At 41.7% G+C, this 25,400-nt stretch overlaps 1 protein-coding gene across 5 annotated transcripts in view; it reads right to left on the reverse strand.

The window, feature by feature from the left end:
- LOC124550985 (replication protein A 70 kDa DNA-binding subunit-like) overlaps positions 1-25,400 on the reverse strand; it is a 177,792-nt gene that overhangs the window by 29,793 nt on the left and 122,599 nt on the right. For 4 of the 5 annotated variants that reach the window (XM_047125810.1, XM_047125808.1, XM_047125806.1 and 1 more), the window contains exons 12-13: positions 11,816-12,014; positions 5,494-5,591 (exon numbers count right to left, since the gene is read on the reverse strand). In XM_047125810.1, coding sequence (XP_046981766.1) covers positions 5,494-5,591; positions 11,816-12,014 — 297 coding nt within the window. Of the gene's footprint in view, positions 1-4,654; positions 4,875-5,493; positions 5,592-11,815; positions 12,015-25,400 lie in introns of those variants that run through there. The other variant, XM_047125811.1, reaches the window with a different exon arrangement.

Below are 25,400 nucleotides of genomic sequence, written 5' to 3' on the forward strand. Positions count from 1 at the left end.
CCCAAGCGCAGCCTCGGCCTAACCGTAAACAACCCGCTAAGAAACTGCAGCAAAACCCCGGTAACTTCCTTCATGTCCACGGTGTTTCACGAAACATTCACGCGAGGATTGTCCCCAACGTTGGGCTATGTGTCACAATTGCAAAAAGAAAGGTCATGTGTCTTCCGTTTGCAAATCCGACCGCATACATGATGTTCATGAACATGACGCTGATTCTGTGTTGTCTGTCAAATGCACTTCTTCCCTTTCAGGGAAGTTATTCCTCACTGTCCATATACTTGGTCGAGATGTTCGCATGCAAGTGGATACCGGTTCTGCTGCCACTATAATTAATTCTCAGAAGTATCTTCAGTTGGGTTCTCCACTCCTATCGCCTGTCACTTGGCAATTACGGACGTACAATAAACAGAAGATTTCTCTCTTGGGACAATTTAATGCTGCGGTATCTTACAAATACGTTGTTCGCACTGTTCCCATATTTGTGGTCGACCAGAGTAACGCAGAGAATCCTTTTGGTTTCGATGCCTTTCGCGTTTTTGGGTTCTCCATAGATGACTCTGTCAATATCGTCTCTGATGCTATTCTTTATGCTCAATTGGATTCGTTATCGACAACATTTTCGTCCCTTTTTTCTCCTGGGTTAGGCCATGCAAACGACTTTGAAGCTCATATCACGACTTTGAAGCTCAATTGGATTCGTTATCGATGACATTTTCGTCCTTTTTTTCTCCTGGGTTAGGCCGTGCAAACGACTTTGAAGCTTGGCCTAAGTCTTTTCGGGCTCGGCCCATTCCTGTGGCCATTTGTGATCGGGTAAAATGGGAGCTGGATCGTCTCACTACTTCAGGGGTCTTGCTTCCTGTCACTCCCAGTGAGTGGTCCTTTCCTGTCGTTCTCGTTGCTAAGCCAAATGGTGATATTCGTCTCTGTGGCGATTTCAAAGCCACTTTAAATGCTCAATGCCTCATCGACACTTACCCTATGCCCCGACCTGAAGAACTGTTCACTAAACTTGCTGGAGGCCAGTATTTTTCTAAAATTAACCTGTCAGAAGCTTATCATCAACTTCCTCTCGATGCTGCTTCCCGGCAGTTTCTGGTCCTTAACACACCTTTCGGCCTCTATCAATACCAACACTTGCCATTCGGGGTTGCTAGCGCCCCTGCTCCCTTTCAGCGATTCTTGGAACAATTATTGCTCCCTGTCCCTGGGTGTATCAATTACATGGATGACATTGTTGTCACTGGCTCCACCACTGACGAACATCTTTAAAATCTCCGCACACTTTTTAATGTCTTACAGACTGCCGGTCTTAAGTGTAATCTTCAGAAATCACAATTTTTTCAGGCATATATCACGTACTTGGGGTTTCAACTCTCTCAGGATGGTATTCGTCCGCTTCAGCAAACTGTTGCTCCAATCGATGCCCTTTTTCACCCTACATCTGTTAAGGAACTGCAGGCCTTCCTGGGGAAAATAGCATACTATCGCAAGTTCTTACCGTCTGCTGCTTCGGTGGCTCAGCCGTTGCATCACCTGTTGCATAAAAACGTGCCTTTTCACTGGTCCGCGTCATGCGATGCAGCTTTCCTGAAATCGAAGACTATACTGAAACAGGCCCCGTGCCTGGCTACTTATCGACCTGGCCAACATCTTGTTCTTGCCACGGACGCCTCTCAATACAGGGTCGGTGCAGTCCTTGCGCACCGTTTTTCAGATGGCTCTGAACAACCCATTGCTTATGCCTCCAAAACGCTCACAGATGCCCAACAAAAGTATTCTCAAATTGAAAAAGAGGCTTTGGCCATTATTTATGCTCTTCATAAGTCTGGTGTTTTTCTCTATGGATTTAAATTTCATCTTGTTACAGATCACAAACCACTTGTTTCCTTGTTTCATCCATCATCGTCACTTCCCGACAAGGCTGCACACCGCCTCCAGCGTTGGGCTCTTTACTTGTCTCGTTTCAATTATGTGATTCATTTATGGCCAACGGCTCAACATGCAAATGCTGATGCACTGTCTCGCCTTCCCATGGATCCTGATCTGGCATTCGATAAGGATGAACTTTTGTGTTTCCATCTGGATGTTGCTGAGCTGCGGGTTGTAGACGGGTTCCCCACCATCGGGGACCGGCTGGCGGCTGCTACGGGTTCTGACCCTACCCTCTCCCGGGTTTTACGCTGTATTCAGAAGGGTTGGCCAGATTGTCCGTCCGCTAAGACTTCTGACCTGTTGCGGAACTACTACACTTTCGCTACCGCCTCACGGCTAGGGACGGTGTTATCCTCCTCTCCACTGACAATGCTTCGCCATGTGTTGTGGTACCTGCGTCTTTGCACGCTTCAGTCTTGTGTCTCCTTCACCAAGGGCACTGAGGTGTGTGTCACACAAAATCTCTAGTGCGCCGTCATGTGTACTGGCCCGGCATCGACTCTGAAATCGCACACATGGTCGCTGCCTGCGGCCCTTGTGTGCCACAGACCGCCGCCCCGAAGTCATCTTTGTCACTGTGACCTTCGCCTGAGACGCCCTGGGAGCATATTCATGCTGACTTCGCGGGACCTTTTTTAGGTACTTATTGGCTCCTCGTAATTGACGCCTACTCTAACTTTTCTTTCATTGTCCGTTGAACGTCCCCTATCACCGCGACAACCACAAGTGCTCTCGCCCGCATTTTTTCTTTGGAAGGCCTTCCCTCTACTCTTGTTACTAATAATGGTCCGCAATTTGCCTCTTCCGATTTTGCGGATTTTTGTGCTCGTCACGGTGTTATGCATGTCACGGCCCCTCCGTTCCATCCACAATCAAGCGGTGAGGCTGAACGACTGGTCCGCACATTTAAGGCTCTGATGCGGAAACTCCTGACTTCTTCTGCTGCTGCTGATGTGCTTCTCCAGTTTCTGGCTTCTTACCGTTTCACTCCCATGGGCAACCACAGCCCGGCTGAGCTCTTACATGGCCGACAGCCCCGCATGCTACTTCATCTTCTGCAGCCTTCCACCTCACGGCCGCGGGTGCCTTTGCATGTCCGGTTCACCGCCGACCTTGTCTGGGTACGGGGATATGGCAGGCGGCCAAAATGGAGTCCGAGCCGCATCTTACGACACCGTGGCCGACGCCTGTACGAAATCCAGACGGACACTGGTGTTGCAGTGCGTCATTCAGACCAGCTTCGGCCTCGTGTGCCGGCAACGCCTGTTCCGAATGCCACTACACCACCTTCGGCTCTACCTGACGCTCGGGATACTGGAATCTCTCATTACTCACAACGCAGTCCTCTTCCCAACATATCGGTGCCAGCACAAGAACGGACGCCACCAGGAGACGTGCCCCATGCAGGAACCGGATGACCGTCATCTGTCAGAGCCAATCTACTGGCCTCCTTCTCCTATGGACGCCGACACATCGCCCATGTCTCCTGTTATAACAACAGGACTTGCTGCAACGGGGAGGTTGGTGCATGGGGCCCAAGCAGATTCAACTGCCACGTCTCCTGTCATCTCGACCCGTTATCATCGGGGACACTTCTGTCTGCACGTGTAGCCTCCTCCTCGAGACTTTACAGCCAGTCAAACAATGCCTATGGACGTTAGCAATCTACAGACCACCTCCATCAAGACCAGTGACAAAATTTCAAAGGGGGGAAAAGTGTTGTGACTCACCGATCATTCGAAGTACCGCTGCATAATTACACGCGTCCTCTATGTGCGGCGCTGTCTGCCAGCCATGCAGCAGCTGCGCCACCTAAGCGGCCAGCCGAGCAGCGGCCGCTAGACTTGGACTCAGTGCTCATTCGAATGTTACCGTGTTCACATGTTTTGCTTGTCAACTTGCTCTGTGACTTATACGTGCTGTGTCGTTTTGAAATATATGTGTTCAACTTGACGTTATAACACTTATGTTATCAATGTTGAAGATGTCCAGTAGTTTGTAACATTGTGTACCTTCTTTTACCTTACCACTCAACCATTCATGAACTGTTTGTATGTTCACACTATTTCCTTCTCCACATAAAACTTTGTAGGCCACATTATACCACTTCCTGAATCTGTTGGTTCACCCATTAGATGCGGAGGGCATCTACAAATATGCTTGGTATTGGGCACTTTCAAGCCATTCACTGGGATACTGGAAGCACTGTTTCCAACTCCGCATATTTCGATTAACTGGCACACTTCTTCCTTTTCAAAACTGGAACACTTATTTGGAGTTAACAAAACTGAATTTTTGTTTTTGAAGACAATATTCAATTTGGACACAGCCAACACAACACAACACTTCATTCACAAAGCAACACAATACACAATCAAAATGGTTTACACAGTGGCTGATGGAAGCAACTGTGTCAATTGAGAATGGACTGTGGTCAGTATTGAAAGCGTTCTTGGTGCAGTCAATCTACCTACTCTACATTAACAGGCTATGCTGTTCAGTGCTTCTGTGTATTGTACATAAAACTACAGTATTAGCTACAAATATTGGGAAGTACATGTCCACACTGTAAATGATCATAATCACAAGGCAAAATTAAAACGGAAATAATATGGCTACAATAATATCCGAAAACTAGCACATAGTACTGAAAGCTAAGATTGGTAGCAACTGGGAAAAAGTGACTGTCAATACGCACTTATAAAACATCATCTGAATTCTATTGAAAATTATTCATTCAGCCAGTATGCTGAGAGTTTTCTTAGAGTTAACGGTTAACAGATATTGCTAAGGTAGCAGTAACAGGGAACACAGCAGTAGCACCACGAATTATTTTGTCTTGTAGCCAATAATACTGATGTAGATCCGGAGAGCAGGGAGCCCCCGGCATACCACTTGTGGTCATTACCTTAAGCCCGACATCATACCAGCACCATTATCTGTGAAATCACCATGAACATAATTTTACTAATGTTAATTGTCAGAAAATAATAAACATGTTAATGCAAAACTGGGTGCACTTTAATACTGTGAACAATGGAAATTTGATGGGATTAAAAAATGTTGTAACCAGTAGAAAAAAATTGGTGCTGTACTGTATTTATCAAAGACAATTTTTTGAACGTGTTTAATGGAAGAGCAATGCCCAATTAAATGAAAATTTTCTTATTCCATAATATAAGTTGGCTTAACGGTACTCTTCATGAAACGTGAGCTTCTTATCTTCAACTAATTTTTCCATCATGCATTATAAATGATTTGAAGAAATAGTTCAGCTGTTAGGATATTAAACCATTTTCAGAGAGTGCACATAAATAACAATGCCAATACAGAAATAGCTCCTAATGGCATTTGTGACACAAAATTTGAAGAAGTCTGTATTAGGACAACACTATACCTCACGTGGTTTAACGAAAGTTATTATTAATGAAACAAAGTGCTGAAAATTTGACAAGTCCAGCAATAAAACAGCCACATACGAAGCTCAAATAGTGCAGATTCATAGAAAATAATTAGTGTTGCAGTTAAGCACAACACAACAAGCACAAGCTACTTTACCGTGGTGTTGCTCTGGTCAACAATGGTAATGTCACGTTTCTTCTCTTCCATGTTTGTTGCTCTCACACTGCCAATAGTATTTACTACACCAATGATATCTGCACATAGAGAAGCAAAATAAAATAAGTTAACAGTAGCTTGTGTACAGTAATCAAAGTAATTTCTTTATCAACATTACCAGTAGTATTTACTACATCAATGGTATTTGCACATAGAGAAACAAAATAAAAGAACAGTGGCTTGTGTACAATAATCAAAATAATTTCTTAACCAAAGTTTTTAAGGAGAAAATTAGCTCCTAAGAGCTTTTAAGCCTGTCAGCTGCCAACAGCTGTAGACATGGGAATGCTTCCATTATCGGCCACCTCTTATTGCAGGTAATTATGTACCAGTCATCACGGCAAGCAGAATGACTGGAGCAGACAAATAATTTCCTAGCCTATACTAGTGGACAACATGTCAAGTTATGAATGTGGCACAAGCTGATATTGCTGAAATCTAGTTCATGACCTAGAAAAATTCTACAGAAATTCCAGATACAAAAAAATGGAACTACTACTACTACTATGAAAATTAGGAAAGTATGCACAAATCGGTACTTGTGCAAAATACCTTTGAAATTAATAGCACACATGTGCATATAATGTTGACTGCAAACGAAGTGTGAGACAATGGCTGCAGTAGTCAGTTGCCACTGTCGAACCTTTTATCAAGATCAAGGGCAATCATAACTGAGTTTATTTTAATTGCATCTGATTATGATGTAAAAGCTCCAGAACACTGAATCCTCCAGACATACTTGTAATATGAATGCAGCATTGTGTAACCCTGACAAATCGCTCTCTCACTGCATCATATGTGAAGATTTAAAATGTATTTAGTATGAGAGCTGTTAAAAAATTATCTGACCTTAATTTTTGTTATTGAAAGCAACAAAATAGTAATGGGGCATGTGCACTCAATATTCATAGGCATACATAGTGTGCACATCTGATTTGTTTTTCAGGACTACGAAACAACCAGTCGCTGACTAGCCACTGACATGTGAACAAATGTTTAGTGGTTGTTGTTGCATTTTGTGTTGTGTGTGGGCAAAATGGCACGAAACGTGGAACAATATTATTACATAAAATTTTGTTTTAAGCTTGGCAATTCTCAAGCTGAGACAGCAGGCAAGATTCGACAAGTGTTTGGGGATGAAGCAATGGGTACCACACAGAAAAATGAGAGGTGATACAACCACTTCAAAGATTGCCGTTCATCACTGAAGAGTAAAGCAAGTTCATATAGGGCCCCAACATTTGCAAATGACGTTGTTACTAATCAAATAAGGACCCTGGAGATGTAGGATGAACAAATTATGTGAGAGAACTGGAAGACGAGGTTAAAATTAATAACTGATCCATTCTTTCCATTTTAATGGAACATTTGGACCTCAAGAGGATCTCAGCAAAATTTGTGTCTGAAATTCTAACAACTGAGCAGAAGCAACTTTGGAGATTGCACAGGACATGTTGGCTACTGTGAACAGTAATCCAAACTTTCCTAACACATGTCTCAAAAGCACAGTTCCAGTCATCACAATGGAACCATCCACTCATAGCACCCACTCATTGTTCTTAATTAATTAAGAATTTTTTGGCCAAACCCAACAAAGCTGTGGTTTTTGTCAGTCTCACTACTCCCTTGATTAGCACAGAGTGACTACTGGCCTTCCCTTTGGACAGCCCTAGTAATTAATCGGGTAATCATTCACTTGGCCATTAAGCTGTGTACAACTAAAATATAGGGCAATACACACAAATTCAGAAAGCAACATCGAAAAGTGTGCAACAAGATCCTCAATATAAGCAGACAATGTTTGATTATATACTAATGATTTGAAGTGGTGAATGTGTGTGTGTGTGTGTGTGCGCGCGGTAGGGAGGGGAGGGGATGTGGGTGGGCATACGTATATTCTTATTGTCTGATAATGAACCAGTAAGCTTAGAACTATTTGTGAAGCAAGAGAATGATCAACGATGGAAGGTGTTCTCCTCTCAGCATGTTAACCATAGGCTTCATGTGGTGTGAAGAACATTCAAGGCCGAGAGTCGATGAGCCTTTGTTCGGTTGCTGCTGGTCATTCAGGGAGTTAGTAGTTATATTGGTTTGCATTAAGTTCCAGTGTCTGTCTCTTTAGTGACATATTGGCTGCACACGTTTTATATTTTTAACATTTTAGAAGGGAACACCCCACGATGGCAGCTCAGGATTTGGAACAGTTTTCTGTTTTTTGTCCACCAACTGATACCTGAACATTTTTGCGAATTTTAACCTATGAGCACCAGTTGAGAGTTTAAATTACTTTTTAGTGAAACACTGGTGATATCTGATGCCATATCTCACACATGGATTGTAAGGAAGTGGTGAGAAATATTTTTTGTGGTCTAACGATTGGGCTTTAGTGAAACTGAGCCACTATAAGATTTTGTATTTACATAACAGTTAAATAAATTGTTGATCCAGTGAATTCACTAGGCGACATTCATATATAAGCTTTAACTGTGATTTCGTGTGTTTAATTAGCACTCCATATATACACTCACTAATTGATTACCAGCAGGGCCACTGACTGCTGTGAATGGAAAAGAATTTAATCGATAAACAAATTTTTTCTGTTGCTTATCATTAGTGATCCTTCTGGATTAACCATACAATTATTATTCTTTGAATTCACATACTTTCATGGCCTGACACTGTTTCAACTGCACGATCACTTGTGAAACCAGTTATAGTAGAATAACTGCGGGGCCAGTATGTAAGAGTTTGCAGTCCACTCCTCTGATGCAGGTGGACAACAGGTAAACTCTGAGAAATCACGTGAGAGGCAGAGAGGAGATGAAGGCGAGTGTTAGTTGCCAGCTGTCACCCCAACGATAGTCCCTTCTCCCTTCTCGAGTGCCACATGCTAGCTGTGTTGGCCATTTTGTATGGACATGTAGAGCTCTGTCTAGCGTGGGTGGCTGCACATTGGCAACACTGCCTCACCCCATTGCAGTCTGTCTAGTAACAAAGATATTTTAATAGGAGTATAATAACTGTACTGTTTGAATTGTTTTGTACATTACAGAAGAACAGTTAATCAGCGGAAAACTGTCAGCTAACTCACCAAGAAATCATTAAAAATGACCAAATATAGGTAAGTATTTGTACAACACGTCATCTGTACGGTATGGATTTCTCTTACATAACTAATCTGGAAATGCTGACATACAAACTGAAAATATCGTACAATGTTTTATACGTGTAAGTTTGTGCACATGTTAAGAAAATTTCTTACTAGATTCAGTACACAACAAGTCAAGTAGAGCTAAAAACATTGCCCTCAGCTAATGTAGCGTCCCCTAGCCAGTACACATCTTTTCAGTACAAGCTACGTAACTCAAACAAGTACCAAAGTCTGGTTTATGAGGAGCAACAACAACCTACTGAGGTATGCCCAGCGCCAGAAAAACTATGCAGAGGCAAAGTGATTGCTTACATATTTTTGTAGCACAGTGCCCATTTTTAGTTATTAAGAAATTATTGTATTTGATAATACTTACTTACTCATTGGTCATACCAGACACGAGAGTCCATTACCGCAGCAACGTATTTTCGCCACCTATCCACATCTTGGGCTATTTCCTTCCATTCATTCCATTCACCTTCAATACCTAGGCTCCTTAAATCAGCCTTCACATTGTCCTCCCATCTACGCCTCAGTCTCCCCACAGGACGTTTTCCTTCTAGGTGCCCTACCAGTACTCTGCGCGCTGCCCTGCCCTCATCCATTCGAGCTACGTGACCCGGCCATCGCAGCCTACGTGATTCAATAATACTGATTATGTCAGGGCTCGAGTAGAGTTCGTGAAGCTCTTCGTTATGCAGTTTTCGCCACTCTCCGCTAATGTCATCCCTTTTTGCCCATCTACGCCTCAGTCTCCCCACAGGACGTTTTCCTTCTAGGTGCCCTACCAGTACTCTGCGCGCTGCCCTGCCCTCATCCATTCGAGCTACGTGACCCGGCCATCGCAGCCTACGTGATTCAATAATACTGATTATGTCAGGGCTCGAGTAGAGTTCGTGAAGCTCTTCGTTATGCAGTTTTCGCCACTCTCCGCTAATGTCATCCCTTTTTGCTCTGAAAATTTTACTCAAAATTTTGTTTTCAAATACTCGAAATGGCTTTTCATTTTTGCACAGTGAGAGACCAAGTCTCACAGACATACAGCATAACTGGTAGAATAATAGTTTTGTATATTCTAATCTTTAAATTCCTACACAATATCCATGATGAAAGTAATCTATTCAGTGAGAAGTAGCACGCATTTCCCGCCCGTAATCTCTTCTTCAGTTCGGATTCAATCTCATTTCTCGAAGTGATGTCCACGTCTAGATACTTAAATGTGTTCACTTTTTCAAACTGCACATCACCAACTCTTTTAACATTTCCCGATCTACTGCTGTTGGCATTCTAGTAGTAACCAGGTACTTAGTTTTGTCTTCACTTATCCTTAGACCTACATCTTCACTAGCCTCGATTAACACATTCGATTTGCTGTTACAGATTCTTTCCTATTGCTAATGATGTTTAGATCATCTGCATACCCTAATATCTTAATTCCTTATTAATTTTGTTTATGCAAAATGAACAAGGAATTATAAAATGTATGATGCACGCTTACTTCCAAAGAGTACATCAGAGGAACTCGAGATGTAGTAAGGCAGAATAGCTACAATTACACTTCTTAAATAATTTCCTCTGTCGCACATCACACAGCTGTATTCTGCTGACCATCCAATCTACGAAATGAGATCCGCCTCGTGCTACACCTACTCCAAACCCTTCACCGTACTGACGGTATTCTGTGTGATATCCGGGTGCGAGACCCGTTCTGTTCACCTGTGATGCACAATGTATTCCGGTTCGGCCCCACATGACACTTGTAGATCCTACTCTATCACAGACCGAGGCATCTGTGAAAGCAGTCATACCGTACACCAACTCTACAGCTTTTTATATAAGCCTGACTGCTAACCGGCTAACCGAGATCAAAACTGTGGCCAAGAGTAAAGCTGGAGGGGTGTGTTGAGCACAACATTCTCTACTTCAACAGCTGGTTCACAATCTGTTCCATCGGGATCCCTCCCCCAATTGCAGCTTTTGCTGAATCACACAATACCGGCACCATAAAGACAGGAACTGTCCTTACAACGTGCCTTCAATCAGGCAGTCCTCCTGGGTTCAACCTCTGCTAGCCCCTGTCCCCCATCCCACCTCCGTTCCTCATCTGTGCCATTTTGCACTCCACCTCTTTCCTCTGAACCCCCTCTTCCTCTGTTCTATTCCCTCTGCCAATCCACTCTCCCACACCATTATGAGCCACCTGCAGCTATCCCTGCCTGTACTAGGGTGAGCTCACGAGTGCCACATTCCTGACCTGCACACTTACTGTTTCTAGCTACCATTAGCAACTCTGCTTTCTAATCTCTCTTCCACTTCTCATCTCCACCTTTGTCTCACCAATTTCACCAGATACAACCACTCACCCCCAGTCAAACTCTGAGACTGGTACACTGTAGTGGGTGGGACAATGATGGCCTGTGTACTTGTTTCTTTAGCCCTGAAAAAGAATTAACTGGAAAGCTTAGAAACATTCTCAGTCTCGGTCGTGTGCCTACCGATGACTCAGACTCGACTATACGACAAACTGTTACCTTTAAACTAACCACTCCGTCGTACATATTATTCGCGATGTAATAAGGATCCATCTCTCCCTGTGTTAAGGTGTTTTAATAGCAGCTTGTACTGTATTATAGAACAAATGTGCACATATACATCACACTGTGTGAACTTTTTAGTTAATGACGTGTATAAAAACTGCCAGATCATTTACGTAAGAAAACTCCGTACCGGACAGATACAGTACAGTAAGCCCGGTACCAATACTTGCTCGAGTCAACAACTGCTCGAGAAGTTTGAAGTTATGTAACTAATTTACTGTTTTTGTGTATCTTATCTTCCTCAACGAGTCAGGCAATGAAGTATTTAAACACAGTCAACAGGTGATCTCAAAATGAGATGTTTCTCAAATTTACACAAACTTCAAAGCATCCCCAGTCCAAAATATTTTATATCCAGCGTTGCTTTTTCATTCATTGCTTTATATATTTTAGGACTTGTATTCTGGTTTTAACTACATTCTTCAGTGCTTCAAATGAGGTGTGTTCTAACTACGAACAAAAATTGTGCACAGACGCTTTCGTGAAGAAGTCTCTTCAACATAAATCTACTTACCAACTGCGAGATCAATGTCAGGAAGTTTGTTTAGAGGTTTAAAGTGAAATGTATAGCGAGGGATGTTCAAGTCATCTTCATTACATGACTCAACTGTTGTCTCATCCGTAAATATCATTTGATAATCGTGATTCACACTGCTAAATCTCTTGTTCGCTGGTTTTAGTTTACATTCACTGATGGCATACACTCTCTCCTCCTGAAACAAGTTACAGTGTGTTAACAAAGGTCAAAGCAATGTTATGCATCCAGAATGAAAACAGTCTTGGTTACAGAATTAGTTAATATCAATGACTCATTTCACCCTTTTCGGGCATTATCAGATTCTACAAAAGTAGCTGGGCATGTAACCCATCCATCATAAATCAAACAATGGGAAATCCAAGATGGAATATAACAATATTGTAAGAAGGAAAGTTGCCGCTCAACATATAGCGGGGATGCTGAGTCACAGATAGGCACAACATCTGCCTACCTACGACTCAGCATCTCCCCTACATGGTGAGTAGCAACTTTCCTTCTCATAATATTGTTACATTCCATCATAAAGCCACATAAACTGGAAAATGAACACAAGAATCCATTTTATACGGCTTTATGACAGGTGGGTTACACATCCAGCTACTTTTACACAACTAATGATGTGCCAAAAGGGTGAAACGTGTCACTCATATTAACTAATTTTGCAACCAAGACTGTTTTTATTCTGGAATGATTGGAAACTGGTTGCTGTAGCACCCTGCCACAATGGAATAATAATTTTTTTATATTGTACTAGTTTCATGAGTGTACCTGAGAAAGGACATTCCATGTCTTTCCTTCTTTTAAGGGGGAAAAAAAAAATCACAATCCCAAAAACAGATGCAAATAAATGGAGGAAAGTAAAATTGCTGAGTTATGTGTAAGATGAGACAATTCAAATGAACAGAGGAAAATAAAACTGCTGATTTATATGTAGCACGAGATGTAAATTTATGGCCACTTCAAGGGAAACAGTTGTGATGAAACTGTTTTAATACTGAAAATCAGTTTAACTTCTTTTCTTTTTTTTAAATTTAGTATTTACTTACTCGAATAATTGAAGTTTTTCTCCTACATTCAAGTGCCAAATCTACAAAGCAACAACAAATATGTCTGCCACTATTTCATCAACAAATGATTTTACCTTTCAGGATATTATACGCAGACTGAAGCGACAAATGGAAATTTGTACGAAGGTCAGGGTTCAGACCAGGGTCTCCTGCTACATGGGCAGATGCACTAACCTCTATGCCACCCTGGCACAGTGGCTTTGTGCAACTACCCTAACATACTTCCCCCTCGAACCAAATACCCATTCACACCTCGGCACACTCGGTATTACCCCTAAACTCTAACAGCATTGCAGAGGCTCTCCAGCTGTATTGAAAAACCACATCAACTTCAAACAAAATAGTGGATTCTGCCTGAAACCAGGCATAGGTGATATAGTAAAATGAAACTATATGGTTCCAGATTAAAGCACCTACAGCTGGCAGGAACCCCTGTTCCGTTCAATGCTGAGGTGCTATTTCAATACAGCTGGAGAGCCTCTGCAATGCTGTTAAGAGTAATACACCTACATCTAAATTCGCAAGCCACCACGAAGAGCACGGAAGAGGGTACATCCTATTGTACAAGTTATTAGGGTTTCTTCCCATTACCGATCCACTCATTTATGGAGGATGGGAAGAATGATTGTTTGAATGCCCCTGTGCATGCTGCAATTATTGTAATCTTGTCTTCACAATCCCTATGTGAGCAATACTTAGGGGTTTGTAGTATATCTCTAGAGTCATCATTTAAGACTTTGTTAGTACACTTGCTTAGGTTAGTTTACGCCTATTCTTAAGCGTCTCCCACTTCAGTTTCTTCAGAATCTCTTTGACACTCTCCCGAGGGTAAAACAAACCTGTGATCATTTGTGCTGCCCTTCTCTGTACACATTCAGTATCCCCCATTTGTCCTACTCGGTATGGGTTCCACACACTTTAGCAATATTCTAGAGTGGGTCACACGAGTGATTTGTAAGCAATGTCCTTAGTAGACTGACTGCACTTCCCCAGTTTTCTACCAATAAACCAGATTCTACCACCTGCTTTACCCTTGACTGGCCCTACGTGATCTCTCCATTTAATATCCCTACAAAGCATTATTTCTATGAGTTGGCCAATTCCAACTGTGACTCTGATATTATAGTGTAAGGCTACTACATCTTTTTGTATTCTGAACTGCACAATTTTACATTTCTGAACATTTAAAGCAGGTTGTCAATCTTTCCATCACTTAGAAATCATCTCAAGATCTCACCGAATGTTTACGTGGCTTCTTTCAGACAGTACTTCATTATAGGTAACGGTATCATTTGCAAAAAGTTTGACGTTACTACTAATATTGTTAGCACGATAATTACTGTACAAGTGATGACGGTTCCCCAACCAAAATAATATGCTATGTACTTCCTACCAAAAAGTCCTCAATACAGTCACAAATTTCACTTGATATCCCATTTGATCATACTTTTGACAATAAGTGTATTTGTGGTGCTGAGTCAAATGCTTTTTGGGTATCAAGAAATATACCATCTACGTGACTGCCTTGATAGAAAGTTTTCAGTATGTCATGTGAGTAAATTGTGGGTCAGGTTTCACAAGATCAGTGTTTTTGGAACAGACCCTAGCTGGTACGGAAGATGCCATTTTGTTCAAGATACCTTACTATGTTTGAGCTCAGACTATTTTCTAAGATTCTACAACAAATCGACGTCAAGGATACTGGACAGTAGTTCTATGGATCACTTCTAGTACCCTCCTTGTACATGGGTGTGACCTGCACTTTTTCCCAGGCAAAGTTTTTTGTTTGAGGGATCTACAATAAATTGTAATTAGAAGAGGGGGTAACTTAGTAGCAAACTGAGAACAGAATCTGGAGCTTTCCTGAGTTTTGCCCAAACAATGGCTGTTTCAACAATTTCAGATGTTACTCACCATAACTGACACTTAACACTTTTTTCATTCGTCTTTTCAGTGGTAGAAGGATTAAGCTGGGGCAATTCTCCTGGGTTTACCTTTGCAAGCAGACATTTGAAAATGGAGATAAGCATTTCAGATTTTGCTTTGCTACCCTCCATTTCAGTTCCTCTCTAATTTGCTGTGCACTGGATATTAACTTTGGTGCCACTAACAGCCTTTACATACGACCAGAATTTCTTCGGGTCTCGTTCTATATAATTTGACAATATTCTTCTACAGTAGACAATGAAGGCATCACGCACTGCACTGTTGCCGGCCAAACACGTTTCATTCGACATCACTCAATCTACAGGCCTATGCTTCGTTTTACACCTATTACACAGTAATCTGTTTCATTAGTTCATTTACAGATACTGTATGCCACGGAAGTGCCCACTCATTACGAACTGTTCTAATGGGTACAAATCTGCCCAGTGCATTGTCAACAATTCTTTTAAACTTGAGCCACAGTTGCTCTACACGCTCCTTCTCCGAGCTGAAACTTTCAAGTTCCTCACTGCCATATGACACTACTGATTTTTTATCTAGGTTTACCAAACATATAGCTTTCTGCTTGTTTTAGTTGTCCTTTAGGCTTTGGTATTCACTGTTGCCACCATCACTCGTACCAGCTTCGATGTGGATATCCTCGATGAGGTTTTCCCTAAAGTTTTCAATTATGCCAGGAGACGAGTCCACTGGGTGACAAGGAGAACCGTATTGCTATTTTATGCACATCACTCACACTCAATCTTGCCCAAACGATGTCACATGCAGGTTCAATTTCTACCGTGACAGATTTGAGTTTCTTGCCTACAGTGACAAATACACCACCTCCATTTCCCATTTGCCTGTCCTATCGATGTACCCTTATTTCCCCAAATATCTCACTGCTAAGAATTTTAGGTTTCAACCAGCTTTCTGTCCCCAGTATTATGGAGCTTCACTGCTTTGTGCGAGTGCTTCAAGTGCTGGCACTTTGTTGCGAATGTTTCAGCAGTTAACTATAATGATTTTAATGCTCTGACATGTGGGAGGCACGTCCTTCGTCTTACACCGATACTTCTGGGTTTCCTATAGCTATGCTTATCTGGACTGGAAGGAGAGTCACCTAATCTAAAAAACCTTTGTGTCCAACCCACACACAGTCAGCTAGCTCACCAATTTAGGGGGACCATACAGTTCTGAACCTTCTGGTGCAAGTCCAAGAAGTCACAGCTTAGCTTGTCACAGAACCTCTGAAGTCTCCAGTTCAGTATTTCCACTCAATTCAGAACCCAGGGGCCACGATCAGTTCTGGCGACTGTATCAAATGGGCTACGATGTGAATGGAAATTTGGAATGAGGAATGTGTGTTCTAGGGTAGTCCCTATAACTGTGCACAGCCAATGTAGCAGAGTGGCATAGTAGTTCTACATCTACATCTACATCTACATCTACATTTATACTCTGCAAGCCACCCAACGGTGTGTGGCAGAGGGCACTTCACGTGCCACTGTCATTACCTCCCTTTCCTGTTCCAGTCGCGTATGGTTCGCGGGAAGAACGACTGTCTGAAAGCCTCCATGCGCGCTCTAATCTCTCTAATTTTACATTCGTGATCTCCTCGGGAGGTATAAGTAGGGGGAAGCAATATATTCGATACCTCATCCAGAAACGCACACTCTCGAAACCTGGCGAGCAAGCTACACCGCGATGCAGAGCGCCTCTCTTGCAGAGTCTGCCACTTGAGTTTATTAAACATCTCCGTAACGCTATCACAGTTACCAAATAACCCTGTGACAAAACGCGCCGCTCTTCTTTGGATCTTCTCTATCTCCTCCGTCAGACCGATCTGGTACGGATCCCACACTGATGAGCAATACTCAAGTATAGGTCGAACGAGTGTTTTGTAAGCCACCTCCTTTGTTGATGGACTACATTTTCTAAGCACTCTCCCTGGTACCCGCCTTACCAACAATTAATTTTATATGATCATTCCACTTCAAATCGTTCCGCACGCATACTCCCAGATATTTTACAGAAGTAACTGCTACCAGTGTTTGTTCCGCTATCATATAATCATACAATAAAGGATCCTTCTTTCTATGTATTCGCAATACATTACATTTGTCTAGGTTAAGGGTCAGTTGCCACTCCCTGCACCAAGTGCCTATCCGCTGCAGATCTTCCTGCATTTCGCTACAATTTTCTAATGCTGCAACTTCTCTGTATAATACAGCATCATCCGCGAAAAGCCGCATGGAACTTCCGACACTATCTACTAGGTCATTTATATATATTGTGAAAAGCAATGGTCCCATAACACTCCCCTGTGGCACGCCAGAGGTTACTTTAACGTCTGTAGACGTCTCTCCATTGATAACAACATGCTGTGTTCTGTTTGCTAAAAACTCTTCAATCCAGACACACAGCTGGTCTGATATTCCGTAGGCTCTTACTTTGTTTATCAGGCGACAGAGCGGAACTGTATCGAACGCCTTCCGGAAATCAAGAAAAATGGCATCTACCTGGGAGCCTGTATCTAATATTTTCTGGGTCTCATGAACAAATAAAGCGAGTTGGGTCTCACACGATCGCTGTTTCCGGAATCCATGTTGATTCCTACATAGTAGATTCTGGGTTTCCAAAAACGACATGATACTCGAGCAAAAAACATGTTCTAAAATTCTACAACAGATCGACGTCAGAGATATAGGTCTATAGTTTGGCGCATCTGCTCGACGACCCTTCTTGAAGACTGGGACTATCTGTGCTCTTTTCCAATCATTTGGAACCCTCTGTTCCTCTAGAGACTTGCGGTACACGGCTGTTAGAAGGGGGGCAAGTTCTTTCGCGTACTCTGTGTAGAATCGAATTGGTATCCCGTAAGGTCCAGTGGACTTTCCTCTATTGAGTGATTTCAGTTGCTTTTCTATTCCTTGGACACTTATTTCGATGTCAGCCATTTTTTCGTTTGTGCAAGGATTTAGAGAAGGAACTGCAGTGCGGTCTTCCTCTGTGAAACAGCTTTGGAAAAAGGTGTTTAGTATTTCAGCTTTACGCGTGTCATCCTCTGTTTCAATGCCATCATCATCCCGTAGTGTCTGGATATGCTGTTTCGAGCCACTTACTGATTTAACGTAAGACCAGAACTTCCTAGGATTTTCTGTCAAGTCGGTACATAGAATTTTACTTTCGAATTCACTGAACGCTTCACGCATAGCCCTCCTTACGCTAACTTTGACATCGTTTAGCTTCTGTTTGTCTGAGAGGTTTTGGCTGCGTTTAAACTTGGAGTGGAGCTCTCTTTGCTTTCGCAGTAGTTTCCTAACTTTGTTGTTGTACCACGGTGGGTTTTTCCCGTCCCTCACAGTTTTACTCGGCACGTACCTGTCTAAAACGCATTTTACGGTTGCCTTGAACTTTTTCCATAAACACTCAACATTGTCAGTGTCGGAACAGAAATTTTCGTTTTGATCTGTTAGGTAGTCTGAAATCTGCCTTCTATTACTCTTGCTAAACAGATAAACCTTCCTCCCTTTTTTTATATTCCTATTAACTTCCATATTCAGGGATGCTGCAACGGCCTTATGATCACTGATTCCCTGTTCTGTACATACAGAGTCGAAAAGTTCGGGTCTGTTTGTTATCAGTAGGTCCAAGATGTTATCTCCACGAGTCGGTTCTCTGTTTAATTGCTCGAGGTAATTTTCGGATGGTGCACTCAGTATAATGTCACTCGATGCTCTGTCCCTACCACCCGTCCTAAACATCTGAGTGTCCCAGTCTATATCTGGTAAATTGAAATCTCCACCTAAGACTATAACATGCTGAGGAAATTTATGTGAAATGTATTCCAAATTTTCTCTCAGTTGTTCTGCCACTAATGCTGCTGAGTCGGGAGGTCGGTAAAAGGAGCCAATTATTAACCTAGTTCGGTTGTTGAGTGTAACCTCCACCCATAATAATTCACAGGAACTATCCACTTCTACTTCACTACAGGATAAACTACTACTAACAGCGACGAACACTCCACCACCAGTTGCATGCAATCTATCCTTTCTAAGCACCGTCTGTACCTTTGTAAAAATTTTGGCAGAATTTACCTCTGGCTTAATCCAGCTTTCTGTACCTATAACGATTTCAGCTTCGGTGCTTTCTATCAGCGCTTGAAGTTCTGGTACTTTACCAACGCAGCTTCGACAGTTAACAATTACAATACCGATTGCTGCTTGGTCCCCACATGTCCTGACTTTGCCCCGCACCCGTTGAGGCTGTTGCCCTTTCTGTACTTGCCCAAGGCCATCTAACCTAAAAAACCACCCAGCCCACGCCACACAACCCCTGCTACCCGTGTAGCCGCTTGTTGCGTGTAGTGGACTCCTGACCTATCCAGCGGAACCCGAAACCCCACCACCCTATGGCGCAAGTCGAGGAATCTGCAGCCCACACGGTCGCAGAACCGTCTCAGCCTCTGATTCAGACCCTCCACTCGGCTCTGTACCAAAGGTCAGTCCTGTCGACGATGCTGCAGATGGTGAGCTCTGCTTTCATCCCGCTAGCGAGACTGGCAGTCTTCACCAAATCAGATAGCCGCCGGAAGCCAGAGAGGATTTCCTCCGATCCATAGCGACACACATCATTGGTGCCGACATGAGCGACCACCTGCAGATGGGTGAACCCTGTACCCTTCATGGCATCCGGAAGGACCCTTTCCACATCTGGAATGACTCCCCCTGGTATGCACACGGAGTGCACATTGGTTTTCTTCCCCTCTCTTGCTGCCATTTCCCTAAGGGGTCCCATTACGCACATTTGCCTAGTGAGCAGGAAACTTGGGTTCTAATCCGGCACTTCGTACAAATTTTCATTCGTCGCTTCAGTCTGCAGACATACGTCGTAGATGTACGAGACTTGAAAAGGTCTCTGGAATCGTAATGTTTAATTTGATTGCAGGATATTATTGTCCCAATCACATGCACAGCTAACTCTCGGCATTATGTTGCACAAAATAAACGTGGGTTACAGAAAAACAAAGTGCACAATAAAAATGAATCACAACAGTTATATTACTAACAGCATCCCACCATTGTCCGTTGCAAAGTTACCTGTCCTATAAACAATTAGCTGTCAATTGCTGTAACTCTGATATAGTTTACACTGTGCACAATTAGGGGCCCACAGCTCTGTGTTGCAGCAGTGAGGAGACGGTAATGAATAACACTGTGGAGGACAGCGTGGGGGTAAAACCTCTTGGCTGACTTATAAATACTCCATGCAGTTTGTTAGGCAGTTCACTTCCAGTTAACCAAGGACGCTGGTCACAGTAAATACATGTTACATGTACATAATTCTGCATTTTTGGTACCACTGTATTACACATTTGCACCTGCAATCCATACAATAACAGAAAACAGTAACACTATCAAGTAGTTAATGGTTTCTGCTCCATGGAGAAAACAGAAATGACAAATCAAATAAATGAAATTATGGGAACTCCAATAAATAAAATTACAAAAAACTGAACTTTCCTCCTGCAAAATAATGTATACTGTTACCAATTTGTAGAATGAAAAAGACTTAATAAAACAGATAGTATGGCAAGACTGAAAGGTAAGCATATTTACGTTTCATTTCAGATCATACTTATGAAAGGTAAAGGTTCAGCATTTGGCATTCTGTCAACAGATACCTGAAGGTTCAATGATAAGAAAATATAGGTTCATTCCAAAACCGGGTGACAAAAATATACATTCATTCTTACACCAGGTGACAAAAATCAACTGTCCCAAACTAAAGTAGCTGAAATGACAGTTTAGCCTGGACCTTCACTAATTTTCCTCGTCCAACCAAAGTTAGGATAGCATGATTGAGGCCAACGAAGTGTCATCTGTGTTCCCATCAGCAATTTGACACAAGCTCGAATCTAAGCCGCACTTTTTTTCCAGTTTTTGTAACCCAAAAAACTGCCTGCGGCTTAGAATTGAGTGCAAAGTAAGCGGAAGTTCTGAAAAATGTTGGAAGGTGCCGCCACAACTAACTTCTGCTGTCGAATATATGTAGTGCTACACAGGCATGCTTTGCAGGCACAAAGATAAATACTGGCACCAAAACCTCTGCATCAGTAAATAACTAAAAAGAAAGGCGGAAGATGAGCTTTTTTCCTTCGCACCGAGTTTCGATCTATGCATTTTCATACATTATCCAACGAAGTAAATAGAAATTCTGTATTGTTCATCTCTGAATGTGGCAGCCTTTCAAATATTCGTAGCAACAAAAATAAATTTCTTTACACAGAAATACCAACAATGCACAAGGCTTCAGGAATTGCACGAGTTGATACACTGGGGCTTATTAAGATTTCACGTAGCGACACCTATTGCTTCGTGGAATTTTGTGATGTGCTTGTTGGTGTTAGTGGACCATAATGAAGTGCTTTCATTATAGTGCCAAATTCAAGAGGGGAGTTATTTCTCTTGCGGAACAAAGCTCTAATCGTGCAGGTCTGTGATACGGGATTGATCAGAGCAACGTCAGGCGATGGCGACAGCAGAGAGACAAATTATTTGAATGTTCAAGTAGCAGGAAAGCATTAAGTGGACCAAAGTGTGACTGATATCATGCATTAGAAGTGATTTTAAATGAATTTGTTAAGGAACAGCGTCAGAAATTCCTGCCTGTGCACGCTGAAATTTTAAAAATTAAGGCACATGAAATTGCTAGGGAGCAAGAAATCGAAAATTTTAATGTTAGTCGCAGCTGGATTGATCTGTTTATGAAGCACTGATGTTTTTCACTTCGGAGGCGAACTCCAGTTGCACAGAAGCTGCTGAAAAACTATGAAGAAAAACTTGTGGAACTTCAGTGCTTCACAATTAGGCAGTGCACAGCAAAGCAATACCTTCTTGGTCAGATAGGAAATGCTGACCAAACTCCCATATATTTTGACATGCCATCAAATTATACGGTTGACGCCAAAGGAAACAAAGACGTAAGTGTTCTTACAACAGGGAGTGAAAAACAGCGGATGTCTGTCATGCTTCCTTGCACAGCAGATGGACATAAATTACCCCCATTCATAGTTTTCAAGCGAAAGACTTTACCGAAATTGGAAATGTTTCCAAAAACTGTTAATTGTATGAGCAGACGAAACTGGGTGGTTTCCGGAGGACGTGGTGTTGGAATTGATTAGGCGTGTGTGGAATTGTTGTCTTGGCTCAATGCTTGATTTACGCAGTCTGTTGGTATTAGATGTGTACGCAGGCCATAAAACACCTGCAGTAAAATGAAAATTAGACGAAAGCAAAACGGACTTGGCAGTAATTCCAGGTGGGATGACGTCAATTCTGCAACCACTTGACATCCATAAGGACAAGCTTAAATGCATGTAAACAGACTGGCTTTCGAAAAGCGACAGACAAGTGACACCAACAGGACATGTAAAATGCGCAAGTTTGTTTCAACTGTGCCGATGGATTTATGATGCATGGAAGTGTATTCCAAATCAGACTGTGCAACAAGCATTTAAAAAATGTTCGATGTCCGATGCACTAGATGGTACGAAGGACGATGTTCTGTATGAAGAAATGAGCAACAAAGAATCTAGTGATAGTTATTCAGAATCATGACTCACATTTTAAACATTTCGTTTAAGATGTATTACAAACCTAATAAAATTTTGTTTCAAATTTCAGCATTTAATTTCTAAGTCATTTTCAATCTTATTTTATAAGTGTTGCTACTCTGCATTGCACAGGATAAAAAAGCGTGGACAGCTGCATGAAACCAGTCTACGGACTGAAGACAATAACAACACACACTGCATTTGAAGTCATCACTAAAAATTTACTACGAAAATCTGATGGGCAAGACTGTTTGGGATGTATGTCAATATGGCCAACTCTACGTTCTGAATTTTTTCCTACCTGTGACATGAGATGGTTGCTAATAGGAGGTTTTATGAATCGTTAAATCACATGCAGTATTGTCTCCACCATAAGAATAACACGAATGTAAACATTATGCCTTGCATTCTTTCGTGTTTGCTGCTATCTCATTTAAATCCTGTCTGCCTAATAAACTACGAAACTAGAGTAAGACAGCAACAAACGTGGAAGAACATACATATCATGTCACATTTATATTCGTATTATTCTTATGCTGAATAGTGATACAGTCAGAAACGAAGCATGGCAACTGACTAGATTTCTGACTCTAATTTCTGTGCACAATGTAATGTACTAAAGAATTGTCTGCAAAGATTTTCAAATGGAGAAAAATGTTCGCTAAACTCTCGTTCGGAACATCTTATATTATACTCAGTCTATTGTTTGGTTCCTGTTATCATTATAAAGGAAAGCAGCAGTGTAAGTGACAACAAATAGCAGTGTCTTGCCATTGTTTTGCTCATGAGACAATTCCTCTCTCTTTTTTTATTGTAAGCGGCGGTAGCGTGCACAAAAGCAAGCCATGCCGCAAGCGGCGACAGGTCATAAACACTCATTATCAGAATGCGACAAACAATGCATGACACAGTACAATAATGCATTTTCAGCTTAGAGTGACATAAACACCTATAACAAAGAGAACTTATCAGATCAAAGCAAATAAGAAAACACTTCAAACCAGACGAAGCATGTCAAAAGGGAAGGGTACCCATATAAATACGGACGGAGTGCCTGACGCATAGCAATGGCTACCTGGTAAAGCTTAACTGCTAAGCTTACGACTTGAACCAAACTACTGTAGCTGTATCTTCATCCATTCGACGTAAATTGTGTGTCCTGTTACAGTGGACCAACTTGGTTTCGATTTGGAAGTGCGGTCTAAAACTTTTCTCTCCCCTTGGATTTCCAGTCTCAAATTTCAGGTGCGGCTTAGATTCGGGAAATTTTTTTTCCCTTTACTTCTAGTCTCATTTTTTAGGTGCGGCTTCGATTCGAGTGCGGCTTAGATTCGAGTAAATACGGTAACCACACTATAATATGGGACCATAACCTCAAATTTGTAAGCCACTTCTTAAGTTTTTCAAAAGACTCTAAAACAATCAAAGATGTGCCAGAGAGCAATCTTGTTCCATCACTACAAAAATCTATCCGCTGAAAGGCAAAAATGTTGGTATTGGTTGAAACATTCTGAATACAAAAAGATTTGCATTCACTTTCACATAAAGGTGGTTCCATGTAACTCACAAACACACACTATTTCAAAGCCCAGCAAGTGACTGTGTGATCCTATGTAGTTTTCATATGAAAGACTTCTCTGTGTTCACAATGTGGGTGGTGAGGACAAGTGTGATGAACACTTTTAGAGTTTTTAGAAAAGAGCAAATACAAGATTTTGGGAATGAAATAATTTCCATTATCTCTTCAAAATTCTTGGAGGAAGCAACATATGAGAGTGACTTTCCTTCTAAACAAAGGTCAGTGAAAAGTACACAGCCATGTTTTACAACAAAACTTGTTGGTTTGACTTAGCTAATAACTAATGTTGATGTTTTATAATACACTGGCAGTTCCATTTCATCACTATATCAATCATCATTAAATGTGAATCTTGACTAGCTATGACAGCTTTCCTCAATGCTCCTCACATATCTACAATTTAAAATTAACCTAATAAACTTCAAAATATGACAACTGTCTACAACTTCATTTCATTCCAACTTCAATCAGCAAGTTTTCTCGAAACTCATTTGTGATTTATGTACATTCACGTTTTATCTCATCCGGGTAACACTTTCAGAGGCAACAGTTTCAATTACTATTTAAACACTGCATTCAAATTACTGTGCTACTCCTAACCTTCACAGTTTTCTTTTCTGCTTTCTTGCTTAACTTTAATTTGGTACAAATTCTCTAAAACTATTACATATCAGTGACAACCGAATGTCTAATTATGTGCAGATGAGATCAGTGTATGCCAATACTTAAAAATAAGTCAGAGACATGACCTAAAACTACAGAAGTTTCACATTAAGCTTACCCTGTATGGATATTACCAAAGATAAAAAGTGTCTATTAATTTATCATAAATAAAGGAAACTGCTACCAGTCAGTTATGGAACTTTTTTTTTTATTTCTATAAACCAGATTTCAATCCTTTTGAGGCTAATCTTTGGGAATGCCAAAGTTACATAATTCTATCTGTATGAAATTGAATGGGTTGCTACTCACCACTTTTATGAGGCACCAAATGACAAATAGGGACATTTAAGGTTTCAACTACAGATAGTCACATTTCAAGTACATTTAAATGTAGTTTCATTGTGGCTGTCTGTCCCTCAGTGTTCCCACTATGGTGAGTAGCCATGTACCCTGTATCCTATTCGGGCGCTAAAGACTACACAGTTGAGCGCCCAGATCACCATATCCATCCTATATCCTATTGACGAAATAGTTCACAGGTCAACAGTCAGATGTCAATGTCTTACAGGCACAACATTTCAACAAGTGACTACGTTGCCTTTATCAGGTAAGCTGATGAACTCTCTGTTGCCTGTTACACATCTCCAGAGTGGAAAGATACGTAGTAAACTTCTTGTGTGTTTTCTTCGTAGTTTATTTCTTAAATTC

Source organism: Schistocerca americana, chromosome 9 (genome assembly GCF_021461395.2).
Source record: "Schistocerca americana isolate TAMUIC-IGC-003095 chromosome 9, iqSchAmer2.1, whole genome shotgun sequence".
Lineage (NCBI taxonomy): Eukaryota > Metazoa > Arthropoda > Insecta > Orthoptera > Acrididae > Schistocerca > Schistocerca americana.